General features: G+C 51.5%; 3 protein-coding genes across 3 annotated transcripts in view; 1 reads left to right on the forward strand and 2 right to left on the reverse strand.

Annotated features, from left to right (window-relative positions):
* Nucleotides 1-3,354, forward strand: part of LOC137849109 (protein N-terminal glutamine amidohydrolase-like) — a 26,055-nt gene extending 22,701 nt beyond the window's left edge. Inside the window, exon 6 of the mRNA XM_068668598.1 lies at nt 3,228-3,354. Within this exon, the coding sequence (XP_068524699.1) occupies nt 3,228-3,247 (20 nt within the window). The 3' untranslated portion in view covers nt 3,248-3,354. The remainder of the gene's footprint in view (nt 1-3,227) is intronic.
* The window catches only part of LOC137849108 (adenylate cyclase type 10-like), a 17,163-nt gene extending 650 nt beyond the window's left edge, over nt 1-16,513 (reverse strand). The window contains 14 exon segments of the mRNA XM_068668592.1: nt 1,071-5,386; nt 9,697-9,804; nt 10,175-10,397; nt 10,645-10,707; nt 10,925-11,041; nt 11,044-11,256; nt 11,401-11,655; nt 12,224-12,355; nt 13,007-13,143; nt 13,813-14,096; nt 14,551-14,637; nt 14,945-15,137; nt 15,368-15,521; nt 16,254-16,513. Of these exon segments, the coding sequence (XP_068524693.1) occupies nt 9,795-9,804; nt 10,175-10,397; nt 10,645-10,707; nt 10,925-11,041; nt 11,044-11,256; nt 11,401-11,655; nt 12,224-12,355; nt 13,007-13,143; nt 13,813-14,096; nt 14,551-14,637; nt 14,945-15,137; nt 15,368-15,521; nt 16,254-16,458 (2,073 nt within the window). The 5' untranslated portion in view covers nt 16,459-16,513 and the 3' untranslated portion in view covers nt 1,071-5,386; nt 9,697-9,794.
* A 3,504-nt stretch (nt 16,514-20,017) lies between these two features.
* LOC137849111 (S-adenosyl-L-methionine-dependent tRNA 4-demethylwyosine synthase TYW1B-like) lies at nt 20,018-26,784 on the reverse strand. Its single transcript, XM_068668600.1, has 2 exons — nt 26,655-26,784; nt 20,018-20,406 (listed from the first exon to the last, which is right to left on the reverse strand). Exons 1-2 carry the CDS (start codon nt 26,722-26,724, stop codon nt 20,231-20,233), a joined length of 246 nt encoding a protein of 81 aa, XP_068524701.1. The 5' UTR covers nt 26,725-26,784; the 3' UTR covers nt 20,018-20,230.
* Nucleotides 26,785-26,833: the final 49 nt, after the last annotated feature.

Consider the following 26,833-nt stretch of genomic DNA (forward strand, 5'->3'; position numbering starts at 1 on the left):
TTCTGGAAAGCTCACTCGCCCCGTAAGGCCCTCTGAGCATCATCCATTATTGTTCTGTCCCCGGGGTTTTTCGGGGCCCGGTGGCAGTGCCGTCCCCTCTGTGTCCCCCTCCGCGCAGGTGACACCTCGGTGCTGGCCGGGCTGTACGGCCCCGCGGAGGTGCGGGGCTCAAAGGAGAGCCCCAAGAGGGCGACGCTGGAGGTGCTGCTGCGCCCCAAGTTGTGGCTGCCAGGTGGGGGCCGCCTGGGGGGGGGGGGGGGGCTCGGGAGGGAGATGGGGTCGGGGCCAGGCTCCGAGGGGCGTGGGGGGGGCTGAGGGGGTGGGGTCCAGGAGTGCTCTGAGGGGTCTGGGGGTGCTCACAGGGCTCCTGAGGAACGGGGGGGAAACGGGGGGAGCCCTGAGGGGGGGCTATAGGGGTTTATGGGGCTCCTGAGGTGCTCAGAGGGCTCCGGGGGTGCTCGGAGGGGTTTGGGGATGCTCAGGGGGATCCTGAGGGGACAGGAAGGTAACAGGGGGAGCCCTGAGGAGGGCTACGGGGGGGCTTAGGGGGCTCTGGGGATGCTCAGAGAGCTCCAGGGCTGGTCAAAGGGCTCCCGAGGGATGTGGGGGTGCAGGGGGGAGTCCTGAGGAGGGCTCTGGGGTGCTCAGGGGGCTCCTGAGGGGCAGGGGGTGTAATGGGTGGAGCCCCGAGGAGGGCTTTGGGGACTCTGGGAATGCTCAGATGGGTCTGGGGGTGCTCAGAGGGCTTCAGGGGTGGTCAAAGAGCTCCCAAGGGATGCGGGAGTGCAGGGGAGAGCCCTAAGGAGGTCTCTGGGGGTGCTCAGAAGGGCCTGGGGGTGCTCAGGGGGCTCCCGAGGGACGTGGGGGTACCGGGGGGAGGGCCTGAGGAGAGCTCCAGAGGGGAGCCCCCTCCCTGGGGGCTATTTTGTGACACTTTGGGGACACTCTGGGGATAATTTGGGGACAATCTGGAGGCACATTGGGGACACCTTGGGGGCTATTTGGGGACACACCTTGGGAGCTATCTGGGGACACCCTGGGGACAATATGGGGACACTCTGGGGACGCACCTTGCAGGCCCTTGGTGACGTAGTGGACGTCGATGTTGTCACCTGTTGTCACCCTGTGCCCCCCCCTCACCGGCGTGCAGCCCCCACTTGCAGAAGAGGCGGCGCTGCAAGTATATATAATCCTCTATACCTAGAGGATTGGTTATCTACTTTGATCAATCAAATTTGATGTACGTGATGCTGCTGGGGATGATTAGTATACATTGTATGGAACAATGAGTTGGGTGAAATATTCTAGATATGGGAGTCCAATAATTGCTAAAAACTTGTTTATAAATCTTGCAGAGAATATTGTGAAAGCATTCTCTTCTGGTTCAATTGGCCTTGGCCAAATCTGAAAACAAGACACGGATTAATGATACTCAAAAGAAGATGAGGGATTGTCATATATGGAGTGGTAATTCGTGTGGAGAAAATGGTTGATATTAATAAAGAAGGGGGAGATTTGGGAGTGTGGCCATGGGGCTTGGAAAGCCCTGTGGTTGAGATAAAATTAGACTCTTAACGAGGAGGCCATCAGGAATGTAAAAGAGTTTAGAGGGAACCAAGAAGGGTGATTCAGGAGACTCCATGCAGGCTTGGGTTTCTTGTTCTCCAGCCATTAAGGCATGGATGTTTCTGGGCGTTTGCTGTTGTTGTTACATTCAAAGTTGTTTGAGCAATGAAAAGTTGTTTTGAAAAGAACTGCTGTGGAGAGAAGGGGATAAGAGGGGAGCCTGCCCTCAAGAAAGAAGAAGAAAAAAAAAGCAACACGATGAAGTTACATCAATAAAGAAGCAGGAAAAAGAAGTGAAGAGGAACAGGCTGGCAGAATGGAGACCAGGACGGGAACAGGCATTTTGATTGCCTCATGAAGATAGGTTCGGCCAAACTCAGCAAACTGCTCAGAGAAGCTCGTACTGGAAACAGGTGCGCCAGAGCTGGAGAGAAGCTCGAGCTGAGAGAAGCAGAGCCAGCACACAACTGCCCCTCGCTGCTAAGCAGGTGCGCATTATGGGGAATCATACGTCCTTAGGAACAAAGACTGTCCTGGTCACCTCACAGCTTATTCTCCTTATTAACAATCGGACAGTTTATGAGCCTGAAACATGGGACCAAACTGAGGTCAAGGCGTGGGACTCTGCAACTAAAAACGACAAAACGACAAGGTGAGCAGTGGGATTGCTCGGCACCTGGCGAGCAGTCTCTGAGGCCTTAAAGAGCCCTGTGGGACCACAGTCAGAAACGTGTGGTTTGCCAGACTGTGAGGGAGCCGCGGGCTCCTTTACTGCTCCTTCTGCCACGCCATCGGCCCCTCTGCTGCTACAGCCATCGAAGGCTTTTGCTGTTACGCCCATGGTGACCTGGACGTGCCTTTTGGCCCAGGCCCTATGGCCTTGAGAAGGAGCTGGATATGCTTGTCTTCAATTTGGGAAGAACGGGATCCATAAGGCCTGAAGACCGAGTTGCTTGACAACATAAAGCAAGACATATTGTTCAAAAGGAATGGAAAATGGAGACTTGTTAGTAATCAAGAAAAGTGTTATAAGTTGCCCCCTTAATTAATTTTCAGAGAGCATTGCATTAATAATAGAAAGGAATTTATTGAGTAAGCAACAGCAAGCAAAACAGCGCTGGGTGGCTGCGGAGTCTCGGCTCCGCCAACAGCGCGCACCTCACCCCCGCCAGCATCCCTTTTTATATCTTGGTAATTCCGGGATTATGCAGCACATCCTGGTATATTCTGTGACTGTGTGCACTGTTGCTAGGGGGTCGTCCCTGTCCCTCTGGTGGTCGTGAAGATGAAGGCCGTAGTCTTCCTCGGCGTTGTGGTTCAACTTCTTTTTTTAGTTGGTCATGTTGGCCCAGCGTGAGACGGGAAGGCAGGATGTTGATACACTAGTTTAACAACTTATCAGGAGATGGTTACATGAGCTTTGCAGCAGGGTCTTTGAACAAAAGAGGCAACTGAGATGCAGAAGGAGAGAAGGGGAGGGGGTTCTCTTTTTTATTACATTAAGCAAAAGAATTTTCATAGTGTCTAGCCAAGCATTATACAGCTCCTTACTTCAGCAGGGAGCCTTCGCAACTCCCGCTCCTCAAGCGGAACTCCTTGTTTTTACAAAAGACAATGAACAAACATTTATCGTGCATTACAATCCCTCCTTTTTCTTTTAGTTACTCATTTTGTTCATTGAAGCTCTGCAATGCCTGGCTACTAAGAACTAATGTTTCCTCGATTCCTTCGCTGGTACTTATTGGCTCGTATTTGGCATGTATGAGCATTAAATGTGCCGCTTCTAAACATCCCTTTACAATTGCAATCAATTTATTAAAAATACATGGTCCAAAAGTTAGTGCTATTATTAATAACAACAAAGGTTATTGTTGATAATAAAGTAGTAAGCTAAGGTGAATAATTAAACCAAGATTCATACCAGCTCCGTCGGGCTTCATTCTCCTGTTTCCTTTTTTTTTTTTTCCAACCCTTCCCTGGGTCTTGCCATTGTATTTCTTACCACTCCAGTGTGATCAGTATACATATAGCACTCCTCTTTCAGGGCTGCACACAGCCCATCCTGTTGTAAAAAATACCAAATCTAATCCCCTACGATTTTGTAACACTACCTCTGAAAACGGCCTGATAGATTTTCCAGGGCCGAGATGGATTGTTCAATTTGGGTCAGGTCCTCGTCCACAGCAATGCGTAAGGAAGTAAATTCTTGATTTTGTTTAACCAATGAGGCTACCCTGGTTCCCACTCCAGCTCCTCCCAGGATTATTAGGGTGGCCAAAGTGAGAGCCGTGAACCGTTCCTGTCTTTCCAGATGATGCCTTGCCACTGTGTGCTGGGTATACATACAATCCTCAGGGTGGTATAGAATCCTTGGTATAATTATCACCTGTATACAGAAATCACGAGACGCATTAAAGAGTTTTAGTGATAGACAAGGAGTTACGCCCACTCACGAACAAACCCACCTAGCGTTGTTGGCTGGGATTAGCCACTCGGTTGATTGTTTTCCATTCTTCATGATATTACATAGGTGACACTTCCCACTAGGAACCATGCCCACACACCTCCCACCTCCAGTGACTTGTGTTAGTGTTACCCTTATGTCTTTTCCCCAACTGCATTGTAGAGGGTTGTTCTCGTTTGTGTGGGAGGGCTCCCCAGGATTCCCGATAGCATCATAATATGAAGGCCTTATACTAAAGCATAATCAACAGTGTTTTGTTACATTTGGGTTTGTTTTGTTTAATAATTGGTAGCTGGCATTCATGACACCCCCATATGTTATTCTCAGCTATGTTATCATTCTCGGCTTTACCTGAGCTCGTAGGGCTGCCGAGGGTTGGAAGTGTAGTATTTTCCGCAGGCTGGATTCCCTGGACATTTTCTGACAATACCTCATTTGGTCCTACTGCATGGGGCCTATCAGCATCCTCCTTTTTATTAGTACGAGTCCTCCCCTATCTGTTCTGTGTTTGTAAAATCTGACACCTCACATTTTTCCTAGTACCCAGCTAGTATCGTCCAAGTTTGTTATATATATAGAACCTTGCAAACTTTTTATTTCCATGGAAGGTTCCTGTATACCCTATACCATGCCCTCGCCACCTGTAACGGGGATCTGCTTGTTGGTTACAACCTTGCGGCCCATATCCCACTTGTAAAATTTTATCCCAACCAGCCCTGAGTGTCCAGTCTGTAGCAACGGTTTCACAGCCCTGGTATGCACAGTAATACACGTTCGGGTAAATACAGTACCCCTTTCCTGGGTTAGAACTTGGGCAGAAATAAAATCCTGATCAGTTAAAGCATGGCTGCACTGACACCAGGTCACATAATGTGATGCAGAAACTGGGAGCACCTGCTGTCGTTGTTTGCTGGATGATGAATTAATTCTCCCATCTGACCAAGCTCCACTTAAAAGGCTGATGGGGATGCGCAGACCCATAGCTGACCAAAACGATGATACTGACTCCCATGTATCGTAGGAGGTGGTCGGAGCCCATCTAAATTGTCAGCCCCTCAGTCCCCCACTGTTTTCACTTCTCCACCTCACTTGTCAGTTCGGTTGCAGCGAACTACAAGGTATCGGTTCTTCTTGGCAGCAGCAGTGTTCTTCAGGGGAACCTACTAGGGAGCCTTTGAAACAGGGCCTCCTCCCCTTCCCACGATACACAGATAATATAAAATACTTATCGAGTCCGTCTTAGTGTCAGCTTCAAGTCGTCAGGGCCTGGAGCTGCCTCCCATTTACCTTCCCAGATTGGGCCTTTCACACGGTTGGCATGCGTCCATCCTTTCTCCGCAGTTCGAACAGCCGTTTCTGTGGTAAGCAAAACAACATAGGGGCCTTCCCCATCGTGGTGTTAAAGAAGTCTCTTTCCAAGTCATAATTAGAATTGAGGATGATCAAGTGGCAATTTCAAGTCATAGGGCATACCATATAGTATTTCAAAAGGAGAAATTCCTACCTCAGTTCTGGGCTGTGTCCATATGTTTAACAGTGCAAGAGGTAAGCATTTTACCCAAGAAGCCTTAGTTTCCAGCACAAGTTTTGTTAGTTGTTTCTTAATTTCACCATTCATTCACTCTACCTTTCCAGAAGAGGAGGGGTGCCAGGGTCTGTGAAAATCCCACTCAATCTCTAAGGCCTGCTTTGATCCTTGCAGTAAAGCTTTACACCCATTCAGTCATGTGGTCAATTAGGACAAACAAGTAAGTCAGTAAAGTCTACCTGTATACTTTGGAAAGGTCAAAGCCCTGGCTCCCGTCCCCGTCTAGATAGGTTACAGAAGACCTTTTTATTTACCCTTTGACATATAGTAGTACATCCTCTGCATGTGTGCTTCTCTAAAGTATATTCTCCTACACAGACATGCTTTCTTAGAACAACATCACACATTGCTTGCACCTCCCAATGACTCTTCTGATGTAAAACAGTTAATATTTGCCTCATTATCACTTTATTCAGCATTTCTCTCCCATCAGGGAGTATCGATTTTCCTTAAAATGATCCACATATTTGTAACATTAATACCTCCTTGGGAGGTTGTAATTGCTCCAAAATCTTTTTTAGAATTTACCCAAATAGATAGGTGGCCCTGCAAACCCCTGAGGTAAAATTGTCCACCTATATTGTTGCTTTCGCCCCCATTTCAGGGTCTTTCCAGTCAGAGGTGAATATACATGTATGTTTGCTCTCAGGGCCAGAGAGCACTCCATTAATAACACTGTTATTCCAGTCTAACAATTTACTAGTTGAATGCCCAATTTAATCATCAAATCCCTTCCCAACAAGTTAGTCTCTGCCTTGGATACATACAATAATTGCCCAGTGATCATTTTATCCCCTAGTCTCAGCTTGGTATCCCCCAAAAGTGGCACTGTTATCCCAGTCCCTTCTACCCCCATCACATTTAGGGTTTCATTAGTTAATTTAATCCCTGATACTTTACAAGTCAGTAATCACTTAGCTGCCCCAGTATATTGGGTTTGATGGCAAGGTATGGGGGGGGTGTGATGGGTGTGGGGATGGGAAACTGCAGTGGCAGCCCCTGTGAAAAAAAAAACAAAAACAAAAAACAGAAACCTCCCCGTGGTAGATAAGGGACAATTTCATCTGGCCCTAAAGGGGCCCACTGCTGCCCAGAGCCAATCCAAACAAACAAACAAACAAAAACCTGCTGCTCAACAGCAGTTGGGAGACCAAGAAACCCCCCCTGCAGACACCAAAGTCAGTGCAGAAGGAGGGGGAGGAGGCGCTCCAGGCGCTGGAGCCGAAGCCCCCCTGCGGCCGCTGGAGAGGCCCCTGGTGGAGCAGGCTGTTCCCCCCTCCCCGATGCTTGGGAAACTGAACAAACACCACAGCAAATATGCAAATATACCAAAACTTCTAGACTGTTACTTAGATAATGCCTACATCACCTTTCCCTGCTCATTCAACTTCGAATACCTTTAACACTTTCAACAAACCTTTGAACACTTCCTTTATCTTTCTCTAGCCTTTACTTTTCTAATGCCGACATCAAAGGCTCAGTCAGGGGCCAACTTAATTCCGTACCTTTTCCCTCCAAGATGCTGAAACAACATCAATATACAACATTTCATCCTGTTTTCCTTCTTTCCACAAAAACAACATTGACTGTAACATGGTGTTATAATTAGTAGTTCCATTTAGGGGCCACTCTGCTCCATCCTCTAGTTTATAAAGTGGCCACCACTGATTACAATATTTGATAAGGGTTCTTTTACTCTCTGTACCCTCTCACCCCACTATATCCCTCCAATGTGTTAGTATACATCCTAGGGGGCTTTTCCTCGGGGTTTCTTTGCTTTGAACTTTTCCTATAGTAATCTACAGTGGTTAATATTCCACCGTTTTCCTAGAAGCTCTTTACTAGTCAATCCCAATCCCCCCAAAATAAATAAATACACAAGTAAAATCAGACCACTGTAAATTAACTGCCTGTAGACAATTACACTGAGGACATTTAAACCTGATGAGCCGATAATATGCCTGGGCAAATTTTGTTCCCTTAGACATACACCTCAATGGCAGTTCTTACAGTTACATCTTTACATATTAACATATGTGTAAAAGAACAATTTAACAAAAATGGCCGGGCTTTTATATATACAATATACAATGTGCAGTTATTATTCCAGTTAGAATTATTCCTCAGCAGCTGCAAACATTATGCCAGTTGCCACTAAAGCTTGCTTACCCTCCTCCAGCCAAAACTTCCCCTGCCTCAGGACCCCTTTCCCACGGGTCCTATCATTGGTGATTACGGAGAATAGGTCACCAGCCTCTCCACTCCCCCTCGCAAGGAAGTTGTAGACTGCGATGAGGTCCCCCCTCAACCTCCTCTTCTCCAGGCTGAACAGGCCCAGCGCCCTCAGCCGCTCCTCATATGTCTTCCCCTCTAGGCCTTTCCACCCTCATCCGAGTCCACAACTCCTCCAAGTTTGGTGTCTTCGGCAAATTTGCTCAAAACACCTTCTAGTCCTACATCCAAATCATTTATAAAAACTTTGAAGAGGACTGGCCCTAGAATGGAGCCTTGAGGGACCCCACTAGTGACCATCCGCCAGCCAGATGTGGCCCCATTTACCACAACCCTTTGAGCCCTGCCCGTCAGCCAGTTGCTCACCCATCGTATGATGCTTTTGTTAAGTTGTATGCTGGGCATTTTGTCCAGTAGGATCCTACGGGAAACCGTGTCAAAAGCTTTGCTGAACTCCAAAAAGATCACATCAGCTGGTTTCCCTTGATCAACTAGATGGGTGACTTTATCATAAAAGGATATCAAATTTGTTAGGCAGCACCTACCCCTCATGAACCCATGGTGGCTGGGACCAATGACTGCATTGTCCCCCAGGTGCGCTTCAATAAGTTCAAGGATCATCTTCTCCATAATTTTACCAGGCACTGACGTGAGACTGACAGGCCTGTAATTGCTAGGGTCTTCTTTCTTATTACACTTCTTGAAAATTGGCACGACATTTGCCAGCTTCCAGTGTACTGGGACCTCTCCAGATTCCCAAGTGCGTTGAGAAATAATTGAGAGAGGTCCCGCAATGACGTCAGCCAGCTCTTTAAGCACCCTGGGATGAATCCAATCCGGACCCATGGAGTTGCACGGATCCATGTGGAGCACTAAATCCCGCACATGTTCAGGGGCGGTTGGGTGCCCAGCTCAGGGCACCCTGGGTCCCAAAGCCCATCATCGATGTTGAAGATGGAGGCGAAGAAGGCATTAAACGCGTCTGCTTTGCCTATGTCATTGTCTGTGAGGAGACCTTCCCCAACAAGTAGCTTGTTTTCTTTGGTTCTCCTTTTTTGATGGATACCCATCAATGCTTTCTTTGGTTCTCCTTTTTCTGTTCACATATCTAAAAAAAACTTTTTTATTGTCTCCCAGAGACATGGCCAGCTTCAACTCTAGTTGGGCTTTGGCCACACGAATTTTCTCCCTACAAACCGCAATAGCATCCCTGTATTCCTTCCTCGTCGCCTGACCCTCCTTCCAGCAGCCATACACTTTCTTTTTTCACCTAAGCTCCAGTAGAAGATCCCTGGTCAGCCAGGCCGGCCTTCTGCCCCGCCTGCCTGACTTCCGATATTCTGGAATTGCCTGATCTTGTGCTTTTAGGAGGCAGTGCTTAAAGACTGACCAGCACTGATGGACGCCAATGCCTTCAAAAGCAGCTTCCCAGGGGACCTTGCTGACTACTTCCCTGAGCAGCCTGAAGTCTGCTTTCCCCATATCTAGGGCCGAAGTTTGGTGGCAGTTTTCCTTCTGTAACCATGAATTTTAAACCTTATCACTTCATAGTCACCACTTGGCCACCAATGGCCACCACCCTGAAACCTTTCCCACAGAGACATGACAAAGGCTCCGGAGCATGTCTGAGGGAATCGCTTTTTCAGAAGGCTCAGCGCCTGCCTGGTCATTTTCTTGGCCAGCCCCACGCATCCTAGATTATAGCAGACCTGCACAGGAAGAGGAAGCCATGCAGACATGGACCGCTTTCCCAAGCCTCTCCTCCTGCAGAGGCTGCAGAAACGTACAGGGGGCTGGCCATAGCAGGGACACCCCCTGCAAGAAGGGCATCACCCTGCCGCTTTACCTCCGCTTTGAGGCTGAAGAAGGTCGCCTTCTCAAAGCAGTCTAACACAGTTGCTGTCTTCCCCATGGAGCTCCTCAGGACCTCTGCTTCGCTGAGCTTCATAAGGGCCTTTGAGCAAGCACACAGGCAGCAGGAGAGCATCGGTGCAGAGCCCCCAGCTAGCTCCACCCTTCCCTCTTGCCTCCTGTGGCACCTGCCTTAGGAGGGCCCGCATCTCCCCATGTGATCCCTGCCCTAGCACAGTGCCCCGTGGGCTCAGAGCTCAGGCACCAAGGGAGCCTTCAGACTGCCTCCCAGGTAACGCAGCTTGTGCTGACGGGCCTGCTTCAGTGCCCCGCGTCTCTTGCTGTGGGAGAGGCAAAGCGCAGGAAACAGTCCGGCTCTGCCCCCACTGTTTCTTTTGGGAGGCCCCTCAGTGGGCATGTCCTGTTGCAGTGGACTCCAGGTGCAGTGCGTGCTGGCAAGCAGGGTCACTCACCATGTAGCTGTTGGAGACGTGCAGGTAGGCAGCCGCACACTCCAGCAGGTAGTAGAAGGCTCGGGAAGCATTGCCTGTTGCCACATAGTGGCGAGCCAAAGGCACAAGCACTGATTCAATGACGGCTTTGCATTTGCAGGAACGCTTGCCACCGTCCTTCTCTTTGGTCCTGCTGGGCTGCGCAGTTGTCCATTTGCCCTCTGGTGGAAACCGCTCTGACGCTCTGGTCAGAGGCAGGTTGCCAGGAAAAGAAGAGAGCAAAGAGCAGATGAGCATCACCTGAGATGACCCTGCTCTCCCTACGGGTAGCAACAAAACCCTATTTCCTGCTGTCTCATCCCAGCTCCCACCCCACAGCCAGCCTCCTCCTCCCAAAGCTGGAGTCCCAGCCAGCAGCCAAATGGCAGAGCTCCATCTGTCTCCTCTGGAGCTCGCTCGTTTCCACAATCATCAGAACCTTGTCTCCTCACCTGAACTCCTCCTCCGAGAAAGCCTGCTGCGGCTGCAGGGCAGAAGAGAGCGTGTCAAGGGACCTGGGAAGAAGAGAGCGTGTCAAGGGACTCCCCACGTAGCCCGGGCTAAGAGCTGCAGGCTTGCAAGGGTCCTGCCGAGCAGACCCAGGGCACAAGAGCTGCGGTGATCATCCTCGTCCCCTGGCTTATCCCTGGTGCTGGGGACCCGGTGGGCCCCAGCCTGCATGGGCCTGGACTTCCAGAAGGAGGGGGCTCCGCAGCAGGGCACACAGCCTACCTTCAGGGATGTGAGTCCTGTCCTTCTTCAGCTGTTCTCCAGCGAGCACCAAGGCCTCCCAGCTGTGCCAGTCATCCTCGGCAGCAGAGCCCTGGCAGTTTTCCCCGTCCTGGGGACGGCGAAGCGGTGGAAGGCCACAAAGTCCCCTCCGTGGCAGCTCCGGCATTTGTGCGCATGCTTCTCCAGGAAGGCAGCACACTTGCGCTGCGTGCTGGCCCTCTGTCTCTTGGGCCACAGCTCGTAGGCTGCCTCCTGCAGCAGTGGGGCACAAAAGGCCAGAACGCCAGCCTGCTGCTCCGTGGTCTCCTTGCTTGTAGACGGCCTCTCCACCCCTGCAAGGCAATGGATGGTGGCCTCAGCCAGAGTGGTAGAGACATTCCCAACAGCCGCTGGGAATTTCCCTCTGCACAAAGCTGGTGGGGGAAGGCCTCCTTCAGCTACAGCGCTCCTGGGTCTACCTTACTGCCACCACTTACCGCTCCCTGCCTGCTGAGAGGTGGCCAGCCCCTCTCGAGCATCTTGGATGTCTCTGGGCACCCCTGTGTCCTTCAGCCACTTAAGGATGTTGTCGCTCACCAGCCCGTCCAACCAATAATTCATGTGCTGCCTGGTACAAGTGGGAAGGATGTGAGCCAGCAGCTGGGTGGTAAACACTGGCCCTATGATGGCTGCAAACTTCAAAACCATCTGCTTCTGCAGCGTGATCCGGTCCAGCTCAGCCAGTGCAATCTCTGTCAAGAAGAAGCAAAACGTCTCTCTCTTTTGTGTCCTGGAGCCTGAGCTTGGAGAGGCTGGACAGTTCCATCACAGGAAACAGGATAGACTTTGGCCTCTCTTCCTCAAGATGGCACCTGCTGGGCAATTGGAGCCCAGGGGAATGTCTTCAAGATGGCTCCACTCCTCTTGCAACCACAGGCCACAAGGCCCAGGGATAAGAGCTCCTCCACCAACGATGGGGAGGGCACGATCCTGCGGGTACATGCGACCCGTGATGCGACCTGCCAGAGCTGAACTAGGCTGACGCCCAGCAGCGCACACAGAGAGCAGAGAGCGCTTTCAGCACCTCAGAGCTGGACTTGGAGCTCCCCACAATTGCTGTGGGCCTCACAGCTGGCCCACAGCCCGGAGGGGAACATCTGTGCCCTTAAGCACAGGGCTCTGTCTGCTCAGACCAGAGTCGCCTTCCTGGCAGGGCCCCCCAGGCTGAGAGGGTGCTTCTGCAGCATGCCGATGCCCATCCCCTCTCTCACGTGCACCCCAGGAAAGGACCCCAGCACAGCCGCGAACTCAGCCCCTCACCTTTCAAGGCGGCCGGCAGCACGGTGGTCTCCAGGCTGACGTCTGCTCTGATGGTGCAGACCCTGACACTGTTATTCCCAGCACTGGAGCTTGAGGTGGCTGAGACAATGAGTGAAGCCTCGACTGCAGAAGCTGGAAAGAGAGAGAGAGAGCATGAACAAGGTGGGGCAAGTCCAACCTGTCACGGTTGGGTGCACTTCATGGCCCGCACCGAATGCGGTCAGTGAGCAGGGCAAACCGGTTTCCACTGCAACGGTTTTGTCTGCATTGCCCTTGCAACTCTTTTTCTGCCTTCGGACCTGCTGCCCAGCTGTACTGACTGAATATCCCACAACAGAACACAGCGGTTGCTACCTTTGACAGCGCTCCCTCCCACAACCAGGGAAATTGCCAGTGATAATCCAAAAGGCAAAGCCCATGCAGGCTGTCCCCAGGGCAACAGCACTCTGCTTGACATTGCTCTTACAATTACTGCTCTTGCGTTACTGCCAAGCTCCTCAGTTCCCAGCGCCTTTGCAGGCATTTCTGGTTTTGGATTACGCTTTCCCAGGTCTGACCCTCTCCTGCAGAAGGGCTTTCTTCTCGAGGGAGCTGGTGGCTTGCCAAGGTGACAGCAAGGTGTGCAGGAGCCCACACCTCAGCCAGATCAAGTTCTGTCCTGCTGCCAGATCGGACTCTGCCCAGAGTCACTGGAAAGCCACAGGACACGGTCATGTGTGTGTGTGTGTGGGGGGGGGGGTGACGTGCAACAGCATCTAGCCAGTCCGCAACAAGAGTGCTTACCGATCAAGCCCTCCCAGTTGTCCTCTACTTTTTTGTCCTGCCTCCCAGTGCTGAACAAGAGCATGTTGTTGCGACGCAGGCAGTGCAGCAGTTCCTCACAGTAATATGGGATGCCAGAGCTTCTTTGGATCAGGAACCTGGGCAGGAGCAGACCCAGCAGTGACCAACACCAGGGAAGTATGGTGCAACACAGTTCTGATGGGCGAGTGGCGAGTCACTCAGGCCTCACAGGGTAACCAGCCTCTTTGTCACAGCTACGGCTCACTTCAGAAGGGGGCGGTCCTCCCACTGGCTTGGGCGTTTGGGACCCCTGACCCTACACTGTTTGCTGGAGTCTGTGGGGAAATGGTCGTGGGCAATGTCCAAAGCACAACACAGCAAGCCTGATCTTCCCTGTCCTCAGGAGCCCAGATCTGCTCTGGCAGCTGGCTGGACCCCCTGCTCCTGGGAATCCCTACTGCAGCCTGGCTACATTGGGCAGAGCCTTTTTGACACCTCAGCCACGCTGAGGCTTGGGTACCCATCTCCCTCTGCTCTCCTCTCTCCTCTTCTCTCCCTTTTCCTCCCTGCCTTGCCCTCCCTCCTCTGCAACAGCAAAGGGCTGTCACTGCCCACGTGCTGCGTCCTGGGAGCTGCCTATTCTTAGCTCACACCTGCTGTGGTGGTTCTTAAGGAGAAACCCAGGTCCTTGCTGGAGTCAAGGATGCTGCCAGAAGGCCCCGGTGCTTCCTTTCCTGCGGGGCGACTTCCTTCCGTGGCAGCATAGGTCCAACCCCTCCGGAAGAGCTCCGTGGCCTGCAACATACCTTGCTAGATCCCTGGGGATGCTGACCACTCCAAGGTCCTGGCAGACTTTCTGCACCACAGCTGCAGGTTTCAGCTCTTCCAGATGAAGACAGCTGATTCTCTGGGACGTTGTGCTGTCTGCTGCAGCTTTGAAAAAGCTCTCCATTCTCTCGTGGCCAGGAGCTAAGCTCATCACCATAAAGAGCGTGACGCTTTGGAGCACGGGCCACATGACAGTCCAGGAGGCAGGGTCGATGAAGTGGGCGTTGTCGATGACAAATATGCCAAATTCTCCTCCAAGGGTCTGAAAAAAGCAGATGGTTCTGCGTGGAGTCTGGCGGATTCTCAAGCACCCTCTAGGGGAGGAGATGTAGCCTCTCTCCGGAGATGGAGAATACTCAGAAGTCTCTCCCCAGCCGCTTCCCTCTTCAGAAGCTTACTGGCTTTTCATTTCCGCGAGACTTTAAGGCCTCCTCGAACATCACTTGCCCTTCTGAAGAAGGGGGCTTGGGCGAAGGAATGCAGAAGGCGTCAATCCTCCTCCAGGGCACATAGCCTCCAACTTAACAGGAGGCGAGCTACGACGAGGCATATGGGGAGGGCGTGAGAGGGGCTTCTGGGAGGAGGGGCTCCTGGGCCCTGAAGGGCGGTGACCCTGGCACATCGTCCTGCTGCCCACTCAGGCTGTTCTGATGTGGAGCCTGCAGCGGGCAGGGTTGTTTTCTTTCCCTGACCCAGGCAGAAGGAGGAACGCTCACCTTCTGTAGCACTTTCCTACAAGTCTTCTGCAACTCCCTTTTCATTTGAAGGTCACGCATCTGGCGAACCTGGTCTGAGATGGCAAACTGGACAGGAAAGCAGAGTCAGAAAGAAACATCATCCTGTGACCAGGCATGCCTATCCACCAAGCTAGACGGCAGAGCAAAGCGCCTCTGCTTTTGCATGAGGTCAGCGCAAGCCTCTCTTCACTGGCCTTTCCAGGGTGCTGACCAAGACACCTGGCACATGCACAGGACATGAAGTCACCACAGACAAGGAGCCTCCCTGGACCCAGGAATCAGAACGGGGTGCTATGAGCACTGCAACTCCCAGCCCAGCAGAACACCCAAACAACCACCAGACTACCTCAGGAGGCCTCCCTCTCGCTCTCACCTTGACGAGGAAAATGTTGTTGAGGAGGCAGTATCTGCTCTCTTCTATCACCCCTTGGAGCTTGGCCTGCAGGGTGCGCTGCCAGTCCTCGCACATTTCACCTGCCTGCAGTCCCAGGGCCCTGGCCACCAGCATACTGATGGCAGAGAAGTGCTGCCTCATGTTGGCCTCGGTCAGTTCCATGGTGACAACCCTGCGGTGCAAAAGCAAAAGGCACTTGAGCTGCAGAAAAGGCCCCCAGTAGCCCACGCCTGCCGAGACAGGAGAGTTAGAGATGCACGCTGCCGGGTTCTTACTGCAAAGGAACGCAGGGTGCACAGTCCCGGGGGTGGGGGCGGAGGGCCAGGCACAGGGCAGAGGCATCGCAGTCTTCCACGAACGTCAGGGGACGGGCATGGGAAGGGTCTCAAAAAACCCACTTACCTGTGCCCAGCGGCGTGGCCCAGAAAGGCCAGCTCAGTAAGTAAGCGGCTCTTTACAGAGCCCAGAATGCCTGCGTACGCCAGGATGTGCGGCTGTCCCAAAGTCTCGTAGGCCTTCAAGCTGCGTTCAAAGAGGTCAATCTCCACCTCCCGACCTGTGAAGACCAACCAGGAAACAAGCTGTTGTAGCATGCTGAAAAGCAGGGCAGCATTCCCTTTTGCTGGCACGGCGGCTTCCCTCCACCACGTCAGCAAGCCTGCCTACACCCAGGCCTCCTTCCAAGCCCCTCAGCTCAGCTTTGGCACCACTGCCTTCCTTAGAGCTCTAACAGAGCCGCCTGCCCGCTGGCCACACGGCGCAGCTTGTAGGAGCTCTTTCCCCTCCGCTTCTCCTCCCACAGGCAACGAGATTCAGCCAGCTGGACGCAGCTCCCCACACTGATCCAGCCCAAGACTGGAGGGCACACTTGGAGACACTGCAGGCAGCTGCGCCCAAAAGGCATGCCAAACATCTCACTGCACCCTGAGCCCCAGAGCTCTTGCCAGCACCCTGTAGCTAAGGTGGTGTCTTTGGGCCTGTTGTGGTTTTGGCTGCGATACAGCTCCTTGTCTTCACAGGAGCTTGGAGTGTGCTGTGATGTGGTGGACTTGCCACCAAAGGAACGCCGAGAACACACTGAACTCTTGCCGAGCAGTGCTGGCACAGTGTCAAGGCCTCTGCAGTTTCTCATGCTGTGCCACTAGCCAGCAGGCTAGAGGAGGGAGGAAGGGAGGGAGGGGGCTGTGTGGGGCTCAGCTGCCTACCGGGGTTAACCTCCAGCAAGGCGCACCGCTTTGGGCAAAGGGAAGCAGCTGGGGTTCTGAAGAGCGAGGACTTCTCTACCTACCCAGCAAGGGGCCACAGTCCGACCTCCTCTTGGTACGATCCGTGTCAAAGATGCTAGAAGCGGGAGAAGACAAAACATGAGTTTCACTTAGTTGGTCAGAAGCCAGGGAATATAGAGCCTGCTGTGTTAGGGGAGGAGACCCTCCGCAGGTAACTGCTTTTCTTTCCAGCAGCATGCTGTCCAGAGCATGCTCCCCGGCCAACATTCAAGTGGACATGCCAGGACAGCTTCAAGCACAAAGAAGGCCAGCAGCCATGGCGGGACAGCAGAAGGTGTTGGGAGTCCCTTGCCAGAGGCCAAAACCAAAGAAAGCCCAGATGGGGCAAAGAAGCCAGGGTGTGGCTTCTTCTGCGGAAGAAGATCTTCCGCAAAGCGATCTTCCGCAAAGCCAGCACACCTCTGACTTAAATCACTGTTACTTATACACAGCAAACTTGTGAAAGTTATCTCTTTGGGTACTTTTGATTGGCTATTACAGCTCACCTAACTTATGTCTCCTGAGTTTGCACATTACAGAGAAAGAGTGGGGGCTGGGGAAGCAGGGACACACCAAATCCCACATTAGCATACGTTAGCATTTTGATGGGTACGATTTTTAATACGTTTACGACCCTTAATGAGCAAAAGGTTACTACAGATTAGTCTGGAGCTGTTGTTCTCCTCCTTGTTTTCACCTTTTGTCCCTTATCTCCCTTGCTTCTGCTAGCTCAAGGCTACCTGTCTCTCTGTTCCCTTATTCTCTCACCTAAAAGACTATACAAGCTATAGAAATACTACACAAGCTACAGGCCTCTCTATATTCTTCAAGGTTTCCTTGTTTCTTTCCCAGCTTTGGGACTACACCCTCAGGCACAGGTCAACCCCGCAGCAGGGCAAGCGGACCCAGCGGGAACCACAAGTCTGAGGCCATTCTCCCACCTCAGGTGGAGACCCGTCACATCTGGGCTGCTCTTGGCAGGCTGTAGCATATGTGCTTGCCCCAGCCTTCCCATCTCTTCATGACTGACATGCTTAAGCACACCCACGCCAGCCTCCCACTCTTCAGACTAAGGTGCGGTACCTGTATGTTCAGCCCTCTCCGGATGGCCACAGAGACCGCATAACATCGTCCCGCTGGTGACCCCAATAGACATTGCCCTGGCACACAGGGAGAGAAGCGCAAATTCAGTGGTGCCCCAGGCGCAGTCCTGCTCGCCCCACTCTGCCACTTCCCACGTCTCCCCTTGGCACCAACCAGGGGCACCACAGCCGGTGCGTGCCTTGGGGACTTGGAGAGTTCGGGGCACCACACGGCCCACCCACAAGGGACGTGGGGAGGGTGCACGCAAGATGGCTTGGACCCTTCCCCTGAGGCCCAATGGCTGCGACCTGCAGCAGGCCACAGCCCCTCTCACTAGTGGAGGAAAGCAGGTGCTACCCACAGAGCACCTACAATGCCAGCGACTTTGAGATTAGGCCCGAGCCCTGTTCCTGGCAGGCTCTGCTTGGAGGGACTGCGCCTGGCTGCCGTGAGCTAAGCCCAGGGGCCACCTGCTTCTTCTCAGGGTGCTGCCTCAGTCCTGCCAGGGACAAAGGAGGCCAAGCCAGGAGGCCACGTCTCTTGCTGGTCAGCCCCCTTGTGCTGTCCCAGGCAGCACGCATGCCCTGCAACACCGCCACACACTCACTCAAGATTCCTCAACGACGTGGAGCACGTGCTGAAGATCTGAAGAGCGCTGTCCAAGGCATGGGTGCTCTCGTGATGCAGCTTTGCTCCAGACATTCTGAACACACAGAGGAATGTGCAGCCCTGCAGAGGACAGATGCAACACATCTGGTTACAGTGCCTATGGCCAGCAGCTAATGCCGTTCCATTGCAGTCGCCAGGGAGACCAGTACAGCTGCAGGTCAACACAAAGCCACAGAGGACTGATCCCACCAGCAAGGCAGAGCTGCTCCTCAGTCCCTCTCCACTACACAGACATAGGCCACCCTCGGGGGGTGGGATTGCTCCCCCACGCTCACCTTATCAAACAGAAGGCTTTTGTTGATTTCGCCCTTGTGAGGACTGATGATTGTTGAAATCATCCTGGTGGCATCACAGAGGCCCCTCTGAAGATCCAGTATGTCGGCATTTGCAGAAAACCGCAGCTGGATAAAGAGGCTGGTGACTGGCCGTAGCTCAGACCACAGGTGCAGCGGCATATCCACGTCCAGCTGGAAGTGAAGAGCATGACAGCTTTGCCAGCCTGTTCTCCCGGCGGTTCCTCTGGGCCCGTGCCACGTACCAAGGGAGATCGGGCATGTTGGCAATACCAGGTACTACTGGAGGAAGGGTAAGTCCTCTGCTCGGTGCCAATCGCAGGCCAGCCTGCGGCAGGCAGGTCATAGCAGAGTCATAGCACAAACGACAGAGGGGAATGTTCCAGCAACACTCCATCTTGTGGCAAGTACGGATGCGAGGGGCGACCCTCTGGCACGTCCCAGGGACTTGAGCAGACTCGCCCCCTTGTCCTCGCCTCGTGCCCACAGCACGTCCAGAGCAATAGTCATGGAAAAGACAGAGGCAAGTCCACCTCCCGCCACCCGTGCCTCTTTGAGGAGCAGCACGAAATGGGCAGTTGCCTGGCACATGCGGCACCACTAAGCCTGGCATCAGGTCCCCTGGGTTCCCTCCCCAGGGTGCTTTTTCTTCCATTTGCCTGTTTTCACGAGAGCTCCACCCATGCAACGCACACCTTCTTCTGCCCTCCCAAAATGAAGCCTCCAGCAGCAGTGGCCTTACCTTCCTGAGAGCAGCTTCTGGTATGTACTTCTGCATCTTTGCTGCCGCTTTAGGATCATTGGACACGAGAAAAGGTGGCCTTTGGTGCCCTAAGGGAAGCAAATGCAGGCCTTCACTGGCAGGATGGGACTAGAAGCGGGTTGAAAGACGGGGCTGGCACTGGGCAAAGCAGAGCAAAGATTCTTTGGCGTTTCCTCCTGCTCCCCTCTGCAGCTGCTTAGCCAGAGCCGTGCCCTGGAAGGAGGGGATGGCAGCGACAGCCTCAGCTAAAGCACAGGAGGGACAAAGGCACGAACGCTGACTGAAAGGTGGAAGAGGGCAGGGGGAGTTCCTCCCTGGACCTCTGAAGCAGGCAGGCCCCATTTTTCCAGCCAGTCTCAGAACATGGTGAAGCAGGGACTCACTTATCCTTTCCAAACGCCGCATCTTCGTGTGTTGGTCAAACTGGCCTGCAGCATCTTGGCGTTCTGATCCAGACATGTGCTCCGTCCTCTGAACCTGCAGACACGCAGAACAAAAGTACTGCCACTGGCCTCCCCAAGGAGCCCCGGGAGACACAGCCTGCCCCTCCACTCTCACTTTCCAGAGAAGGGCAGAACCTCTTGGTGCAGCAAGCCCACCTCTCTGGCTTTTCAGCTGGGACAGAAGTGCCTCCTCAGAAGGACCAGAGCCACACAGGCATCACCCAAGCATGCCCCAGCTCTCCAGGACAGCTGCGCGACCCACAGGGGACATTGCTGGTGGGGCCCACACCCTTCCTGTGCTTCCCTCGGCCAGTCACACCAAGCAAGCACTACCCAGAGCTACCCCTGAGGTGGAAGGGCAACTGCTTCAGCTCTCTACCAACCCTTACAGCTACAACTCTCTCCACATCCAGTGCCTCAGCCTTCTAGCACCTGCCTCCTTCCCTCTCAGGTGCGGGTCTTCAGAGAGGCTCTAGAGGCCAACCCGTCCACCTACCTTCAGAACCCGTTTGCCACCAAGAAGCCTGCTCTGGATCTGTTCCTGCTCACACAGCTCCCAGCAGGTGGGCGAGACAATCACTTCACTTGTAACCACAAGGTTTTGGGCCTTCATAACTTCATCCAGGGCGTTGCTGCAGACGAAGTACTGCTGATGGTACCTGTCTCCAGCAGACAGTATGGTCATTTGCCCTGCGGAGATCCCTGGCGAGAGAGCAAGAAGCAGCATTGACACCGGGGAGCAGCAGCAGTCAGCAGCACTGGAGGGTGCCAGGGCTGTGCACGAAGCTGGAGATATTGTGCTGGTGCAGGAGCTTCAGGAAGCGGTTGATCTCCGGGTACATGATGGGCTCTCCCACCAGTGACAGCGCGCAGTGCTTTGCTGTCATTGCTTCCTCAAAACGATCTGCTTTTACTCCTGCCACTCCTGCAAAAAAGACGGAGAACTGGCATAAGTTGCATATAACCTCCCCCTGAACCATGCATCCATATCTAAAATATACCCTGTCACCAAGTAAAACCAGCTAGAGCCTTCCTGAACCAGAGAGAACACCAAGCCACAGACAGAGACCACCAAGACAGCTCTGCAGGAACCCAGAAAGCAGTGTATGGCCAGGCACACAAAATTCAGGGCTTTGTGTGCACAGTTAACTATTGCAAGTGATTCTTCTTAGTAACGTTTGAGTCAAACTTTCCCTTGCTAAGACCTCAGTGATGCTGCCTGAATGCTGAGACAAGCACCAGAGCAAGTTCAATTCCACTTCAAGTTGGCATTTAAAAAACAAATAGGTTCTGTTTCTCTCCAATGCTAACCACAGACTGTGTTCCAGCCCCACAAGAACAAGCTCCTCAGTGAGGTGGGCCTGGCTCCCTCGAGCAGAGCCACAACCACCAGGTCTGAATCAGCATCAGCCACCACGTGCAATGCAACCCAACAGAGGACGTGCTCAAAAGAAACCTCAACACATGACACTGTCTTGAATAGTGAGAGCAGTTCCAGAACAAAGACAGAAAAGCGAGGAACTCAACTGCAGCATCCACGTGAAAATACCATCTGCAGGTTTAACTGACCCGAGTCACATTTACTGCACCCACAGGAGGGCAGGAGAGAGATGAGCACTGCTCCTGCCCATCCATACCTGACTAAGTGCTCAGCACCCCGCATGAAGCCATCTGACTACAAACAAGCTTTTGTTCCAAATGTGTCACTTCACATTTCCTTGATGTGCCTTGATGTACTTGAATAATATCTGAGGTTTCAGATTGGGGGTTGGTCTGTTTCAAAAAACAAAGACTTAAGTTTGAAACCAGGTCCTCAGCTCACCTCCTGTTGCCTAGACGCTGGAGCTCAAGCGGTACAGAAAATTACATGCTATGCTGCAAAGCCAAGATAAAAAGAGGTGTTCGTGGATATCGCTTCAGCCTCACGTAGAAAAGCTGGTTTGTGATCAGAGTGAAGCTTAGTGCATTTTAAACCAGCCAGGCTCTGTCCTGAATAGGTGACAGGACTAATGGTTACTCTGCAGAAACTTGACAGCGCTAAATGAGAACTTTATTTGAAAAGAAAGGAGCATCTCAACCACACACGGAGATTAAAGGACTTAACTTTTGTTTTCCTAAAGCTACTTTAGGTCATTTTGGGAATTAATTTCTCTCTCAGTATCTTGCAATTGGACTACAGTAATTACACTGCCAGATTTATAAGCAGACAGAAGAAAGTGCCAACATCACGAAGTTCGAGAGTAACTTTCTCAAAATGGTTTACATCAAACCTGGCATACAGTAAATACACTCCAGAGGAGAGTAGAGGTTTTATATGTGATCATTTGACCACATAAATCATGAGCTAGACAGAAGTAAACTAAACAGGATTAGTGGGTACTCCAAGGAGTATATGAATGCTGCTGTACGTGTGGCTGCCCTACCACTCCAGCGCTCGGCCTCTGCCCCTGCAGATGAGCCCCCTTCTGTCTTCAGCCAGCAATGGACTTCAACAAAGGCAGAGTTCGGGCAGATGCCACATGGCATGCGGCAAGTCCCACACAGGTGCAGGAGCTGGGAGCCACAGGAGCTTGAGATGCCTCTGCAAGAGCGATGCACAGCTTCCAGCTCAGATCTCAGCGGAGCGTGCAGCCAAGCCACCTCTGAGCTGCAGATCTTTGAAAAGCTGACTCCAGCTGCTCTCCTACTGACACACTTCAATTTCAGAAAGGAAAGCATCATCTGGCACGTCACCCTGTTCAGGCTGGCTGCCGGCTTCGTGCATCCCTCTGCAAGTACCTGTGCTACTGCCTGGGGTGCAAGGAGCACATTTTATGCATGCTTACATCAAGACACACAGGTCTTCCCAGATCTCATTTTAAGACCTGTGTTTTGAGTGATTCCCACAAAGCTGCTCCCTGTAAGCTGGCAGGATTTCCTAGTTTAGGTCATGTGCTTATTTGTTCATTTTTCCCCCAAGCTAAACAAGGGTTCTATTAGAGACACCCACTCTTATTTTTTGAATTATGTTTCCATTCTGTGCGTGCCCTTCACAAGGGCACTGAGATTTACTAGTCACCACCTAGAAAAGGTATCCATCAAATAAACTGCTTCACACCTTCCCACCTCAGCTCCCTATCAGGAAGATGTGTCTCCATAAGTTACTCTAAGAGAGAATTATGTGACATTAATTAACATCTCTAGTCTTCAAAACCTGTACACACTATGGCAACATTAAAAGAGGGAAGAAGGTATCTTTAAAAGCATGCAGAGGGACTCTTGCAGAATGAAGAGCTATCCTCTAGGATACATTATAGGAGAGAGGGTCTGCAAATATTTTTTGTTCTTTCAGGGAACATTTTATTTTTACTACAATGTGTGCAGATAACAACGCAACACAATAAGTCTCCTCTCCCTTTGGTGCACAGAGATGTCTGTACCAGAATGCAAAGCTGTGGTACTGGTACTACGAAGAGCACAAATTTATTCAAACGTTATCTGAACAACATTACCAGACTCAAGAGCCATGAAGACGAAGACATTTTCCCCATGCTTTTCTTCTCCAGCAGCTCAAATTCTCTGCTCTACACTGGGATCAGCATTCAAACTCCTTGGCAGCACCCAGCTGGAAACTTGACCGCTGTCATTGGAGCAGCCCATGGAGCCCAGCTGCAATCCATCTTCCCTCTACACTCTCTCCCTCTTCAACAACGCAATCTAGTCCATCACTCTGCTAAAACATACATGTATTACCTATTTATCTTAAAATCAATCATTGTAAAATCCAACCCAGTATTTGCGTTGCGCCGCTGGGTTTGCTGGAAGCAGTGGTGTCTTCTGCCTGAGCCACCTCCAGCCCAGATGGAGCACAGCTCTGGCAGGCGCACAGGGGGTTCCCCGTGGGTTCCCCCTGGGTTCAGGGCAACACTTCTAATCAATTTTGCTCTGACATGGTTCTATTCTAGCCATTTTTCACCTGCACCTCAGGGAAACAGTGTAAAATTCACAAAATGTAACAGCTAGCTACTGGTCTTAATTTTTTCCTGTTTTTCTTCTCCTGAGAACACTTGCTCTTAGGCTCCCAAGACAGGGAGTACATTACCATCTATTACTCTGCAGTAACAACGCCCCCCCCCCCCCCCTTTTTTTTTTTCCACTTTGCAACACAGTTCTAGTCCAGAGCTTTTTTTTTTCCCCCCTCCAGTCACTCCTCTCACAGTTCCAGGTCAAGGATAACTGTGCTGAGGAAGCATGTGCGAGTTTCAGGCATCGTTTGGGAATCTATTTAATGGAAAATACGCTCCAGAAGAGAGAATTGGATCGTCTTTACAGACCTCTCAACACTCTGGGAATACTTTCAGATGCTGCCAAGTCATGCTTGAGTCTTTCCTCCTTCCCAGCCCTTTTTGGGAATGCATCAAGGTGTATCATGGGGAGAAGAGGGTTACTCCAGAGTTCGAAGTTGGGTTTAAACCAACTCCTGTACTTAGCTTTCAGAAGGCCGGGCTTTCAAACAGCTGCAGAATAAGCTGCTTTTCACCTTCTTGTAATGCAAACAAGAACACATATTCTGCCATACAGGAGCAACATTTCTATCACACTGCAGTGCACCAACACTGCATGCAGGAATTGCCCTTGACTCACACAGAAACGCACCCTGTGCTCCATCACAAACTGCAGGCAAACCCAGTCATCATCTGAAACAGCACGTGGCTTTTTTCAAGGTGAATGTAAGTGACGATTTAGAACTCAGGTCCTACCTGATAAAAGAGGATATATATTTTTAATTTGTTTCAGGACTTTTGATTTTAACAGGTATAACACAAGTCACAGAACTACTGGTCAGAAGGGACTGCCACAGGTGTCTGGGCCAGGCTCCTGCTCAGAGAGGACAGCTGCCAACACTACTGGGGCAGTAACAGATTTGCTTAGAAGACTTGAAAGCCTCCAAGGCTGGACGGTCTCCCCTCCTCTCTGGCGACCTGTCCGAGAGCTGCACCACCTTCCCTGTGCAAGCTTATTCTTATGTCCAGCCTGAATCTATCAAACAGCAACCTGACTCTGTTGTCCCTTCATCTACAATAGCAGGAGGGTCTCCTCCCAGCAGTGACAACAGGGCGATGACACCCTCACAGAACTTTCTGCTTCTTGCTGAGCTCCATGTGTCCCCATCAGCCCAAAGAGCAGCTCTCTCGAGGTGCTGCTGAAGTACAGCTCTGCTGGTCAGTGCGCCTGTCACCCCCCTAAATCAGTACTGCCTGCAAAGCTGCTGGGGGTGTACTCAGTCTCATCATCCGCTCATGGAGATGTATAACACAGGCTCCTGGATCAACACCTGAATTACCCTGCTTGTTATCAGCCACCAACCAGACTTCAAGCTATTGATCATGATCCCTTTACCTTGCCCAGCCACATTTCAACTAATTTAATAGCCTGGCTATCCGGAACAGACTGAATTCTGAGAAGTGCTCGGTGCTGTAAGTATTAAGCATGAATACTGTTTTGTTTATAGCTTTAACTGTTACTGCATTCCAGACGAAATCTGACATCCTACAGGCTCCTCACTCAGATGAGCCACCTGTACCCAAACCCCTGCTGTGCTGGCACTGCATCCCAGCAGCTGAATTAACAGGCTGCCATGAAACCCTGCAGTGGCTCTGGGCCAGCCAGGCAGCACTGCTGCAGGTGTTCTGCCCTTCCCAAGCACTCTCCCCACCTAGCTGCAGCACAAAAGGAACACCACCAAAGCTAGGATGTGAGACCTGCACATCTTAACACCCTGCCCTGCCTCGAGCACCAGGAGCTGTGCTTTGCTCGAACTGAAGGAAGATGCACTACTGACACCAAACTACTCCTACTGTGCCTCCAATCCTCTCACTAGCTCTTCTGTAAGGAAAACCTCCCCACCAAACTACCATCCTCTTCCCCTGTTACACTACAGCACCGTCACTTTTCTCCTGAGGAACAACAGCACTGCAACCCAACCCATTGGGCTGCATGCAAGGGGCAGAGTGCAGCCAGGTCTTGTTCTTCTAGCTGCTAACCACTCAGCTCAGAACGGGAGCTCCCAGGGAGCTGGCTTCCCTGGAGCTGTTGGTCTGGGATTGCAAGATGATTCAAACCAGCCACTTCATGAATGTGTAAAACAAAGCTCATGAGGCCCCAGCTTGAGTCATTTTTCTGCCTATTACATAAGTCCAATGAGTGAGACAGAGCAACTCCCCTCCACTGACGCAAGTTTTTTTTTTGCCTGTCACTTTTTTAATCCGTTGGGTTCTCTCTGTGCACAGCCAACGTAAACAAACGGGCTCCCAAAATGACAGCCAGGACTGAGGCTCATCTTGCACGTTTTCTGGACGCTTCATTTCACTCCTGCTGCTCACGCAGCCTCTGCTGTCAATTAGGAAGAGCAGAGTTCTAGACCTGCCCTGCCAAGCTGGCCAGTCCTCTGAGCACACAACGCTGACCTTGGCAAAAAGACCAAGCTTATTACACACATCTGGGGGAAAAACAAAACAAAACTAACAGCTATCTATCTCTATATATACAGATATATAGCAAGTGAATGAACTCATGAAGATTTGATATTGGAAGCAAAATACAGTAATTTTCAAAACTGCCTAACAACTGCAGCTTCAGTTGCACACAAATATACTGAATAATTCTTAACAAATATCATCATCCTGAACGCTACCTCTCACTTATAAGTGAGGAAAATACAGCCTGGAAGTTTCAGAGGTAACAAATGCTCTCAGGGGAATATGGCTGGACAGCATATTTCCTATTCAGTTTAGAAATTGATTCCTTTTGCCTTCCACCTGCCCTCACTTTTGTATAAGAATCAACATCACTCATCATGCGAGCTAGCTTCAGCCACTGCAGAAGCCTCTGTACACACAACGAAAGGATGTCACTGCCAGGATGCACAACAGGCAACTCCACTGTACTCCCTCAAGGCAGCAGTAGATTCCCAACAGCTGACTCATGTTCTAAGTTCAAAAACAAGACAGAACATTTCCAAAAACAAGTAATAAGTACACCCACAAAGTTTGCCTATCTTTCCGAGATTATAAATCTTATGCCTCCTTACCAGCATTCTGCATGTAACCAAAATGTTTTAATCTAAACTTTGAGGGTGGTGCTGCTGATTATCTTCCCAAAGTATCATTAATGGGCAAGAGTAAGAAAGGTTACCTTGGAACTGCTTAATCATATTCTGATGGTTCTCAATAGCCTCCTGCAAGATCATTTCAGGTTGGTCCATCTTCCATCTCCACTCTGTGCCCACTGGATTGTATGATGTCTGAAGGAAAAAGAGACTGAGTTATTCATTGCAATTTGTACAAACCCATCCATCACCCTGGGGACTCTGA

This window comes from Anas acuta, unplaced genomic scaffold, assembly GCF_963932015.1.
Source record: "Anas acuta unplaced genomic scaffold, bAnaAcu1.1 SCAFFOLD_38, whole genome shotgun sequence".
NCBI lineage: Eukaryota > Metazoa > Chordata > Aves > Anseriformes > Anatidae > Anas > Anas acuta.

Bases quoted from the DNA above. Each gene is read 5' to 3' on its own strand.
- LOC137849111 (XM_068668600.1), bottom strand. From the start codon at position 26,724: ATGGACCAACCTGAAATGATCTTGCAGGAGGCTATTGAGAACCATCAG. The intron at 20,407-26,654 runs GTAACCTTTCTT...TCTTTTTTGCAG, and splicing joins TATGATTAAGCAGTTCCAAG to GAGTGGCAGGAGTAAAAGCA.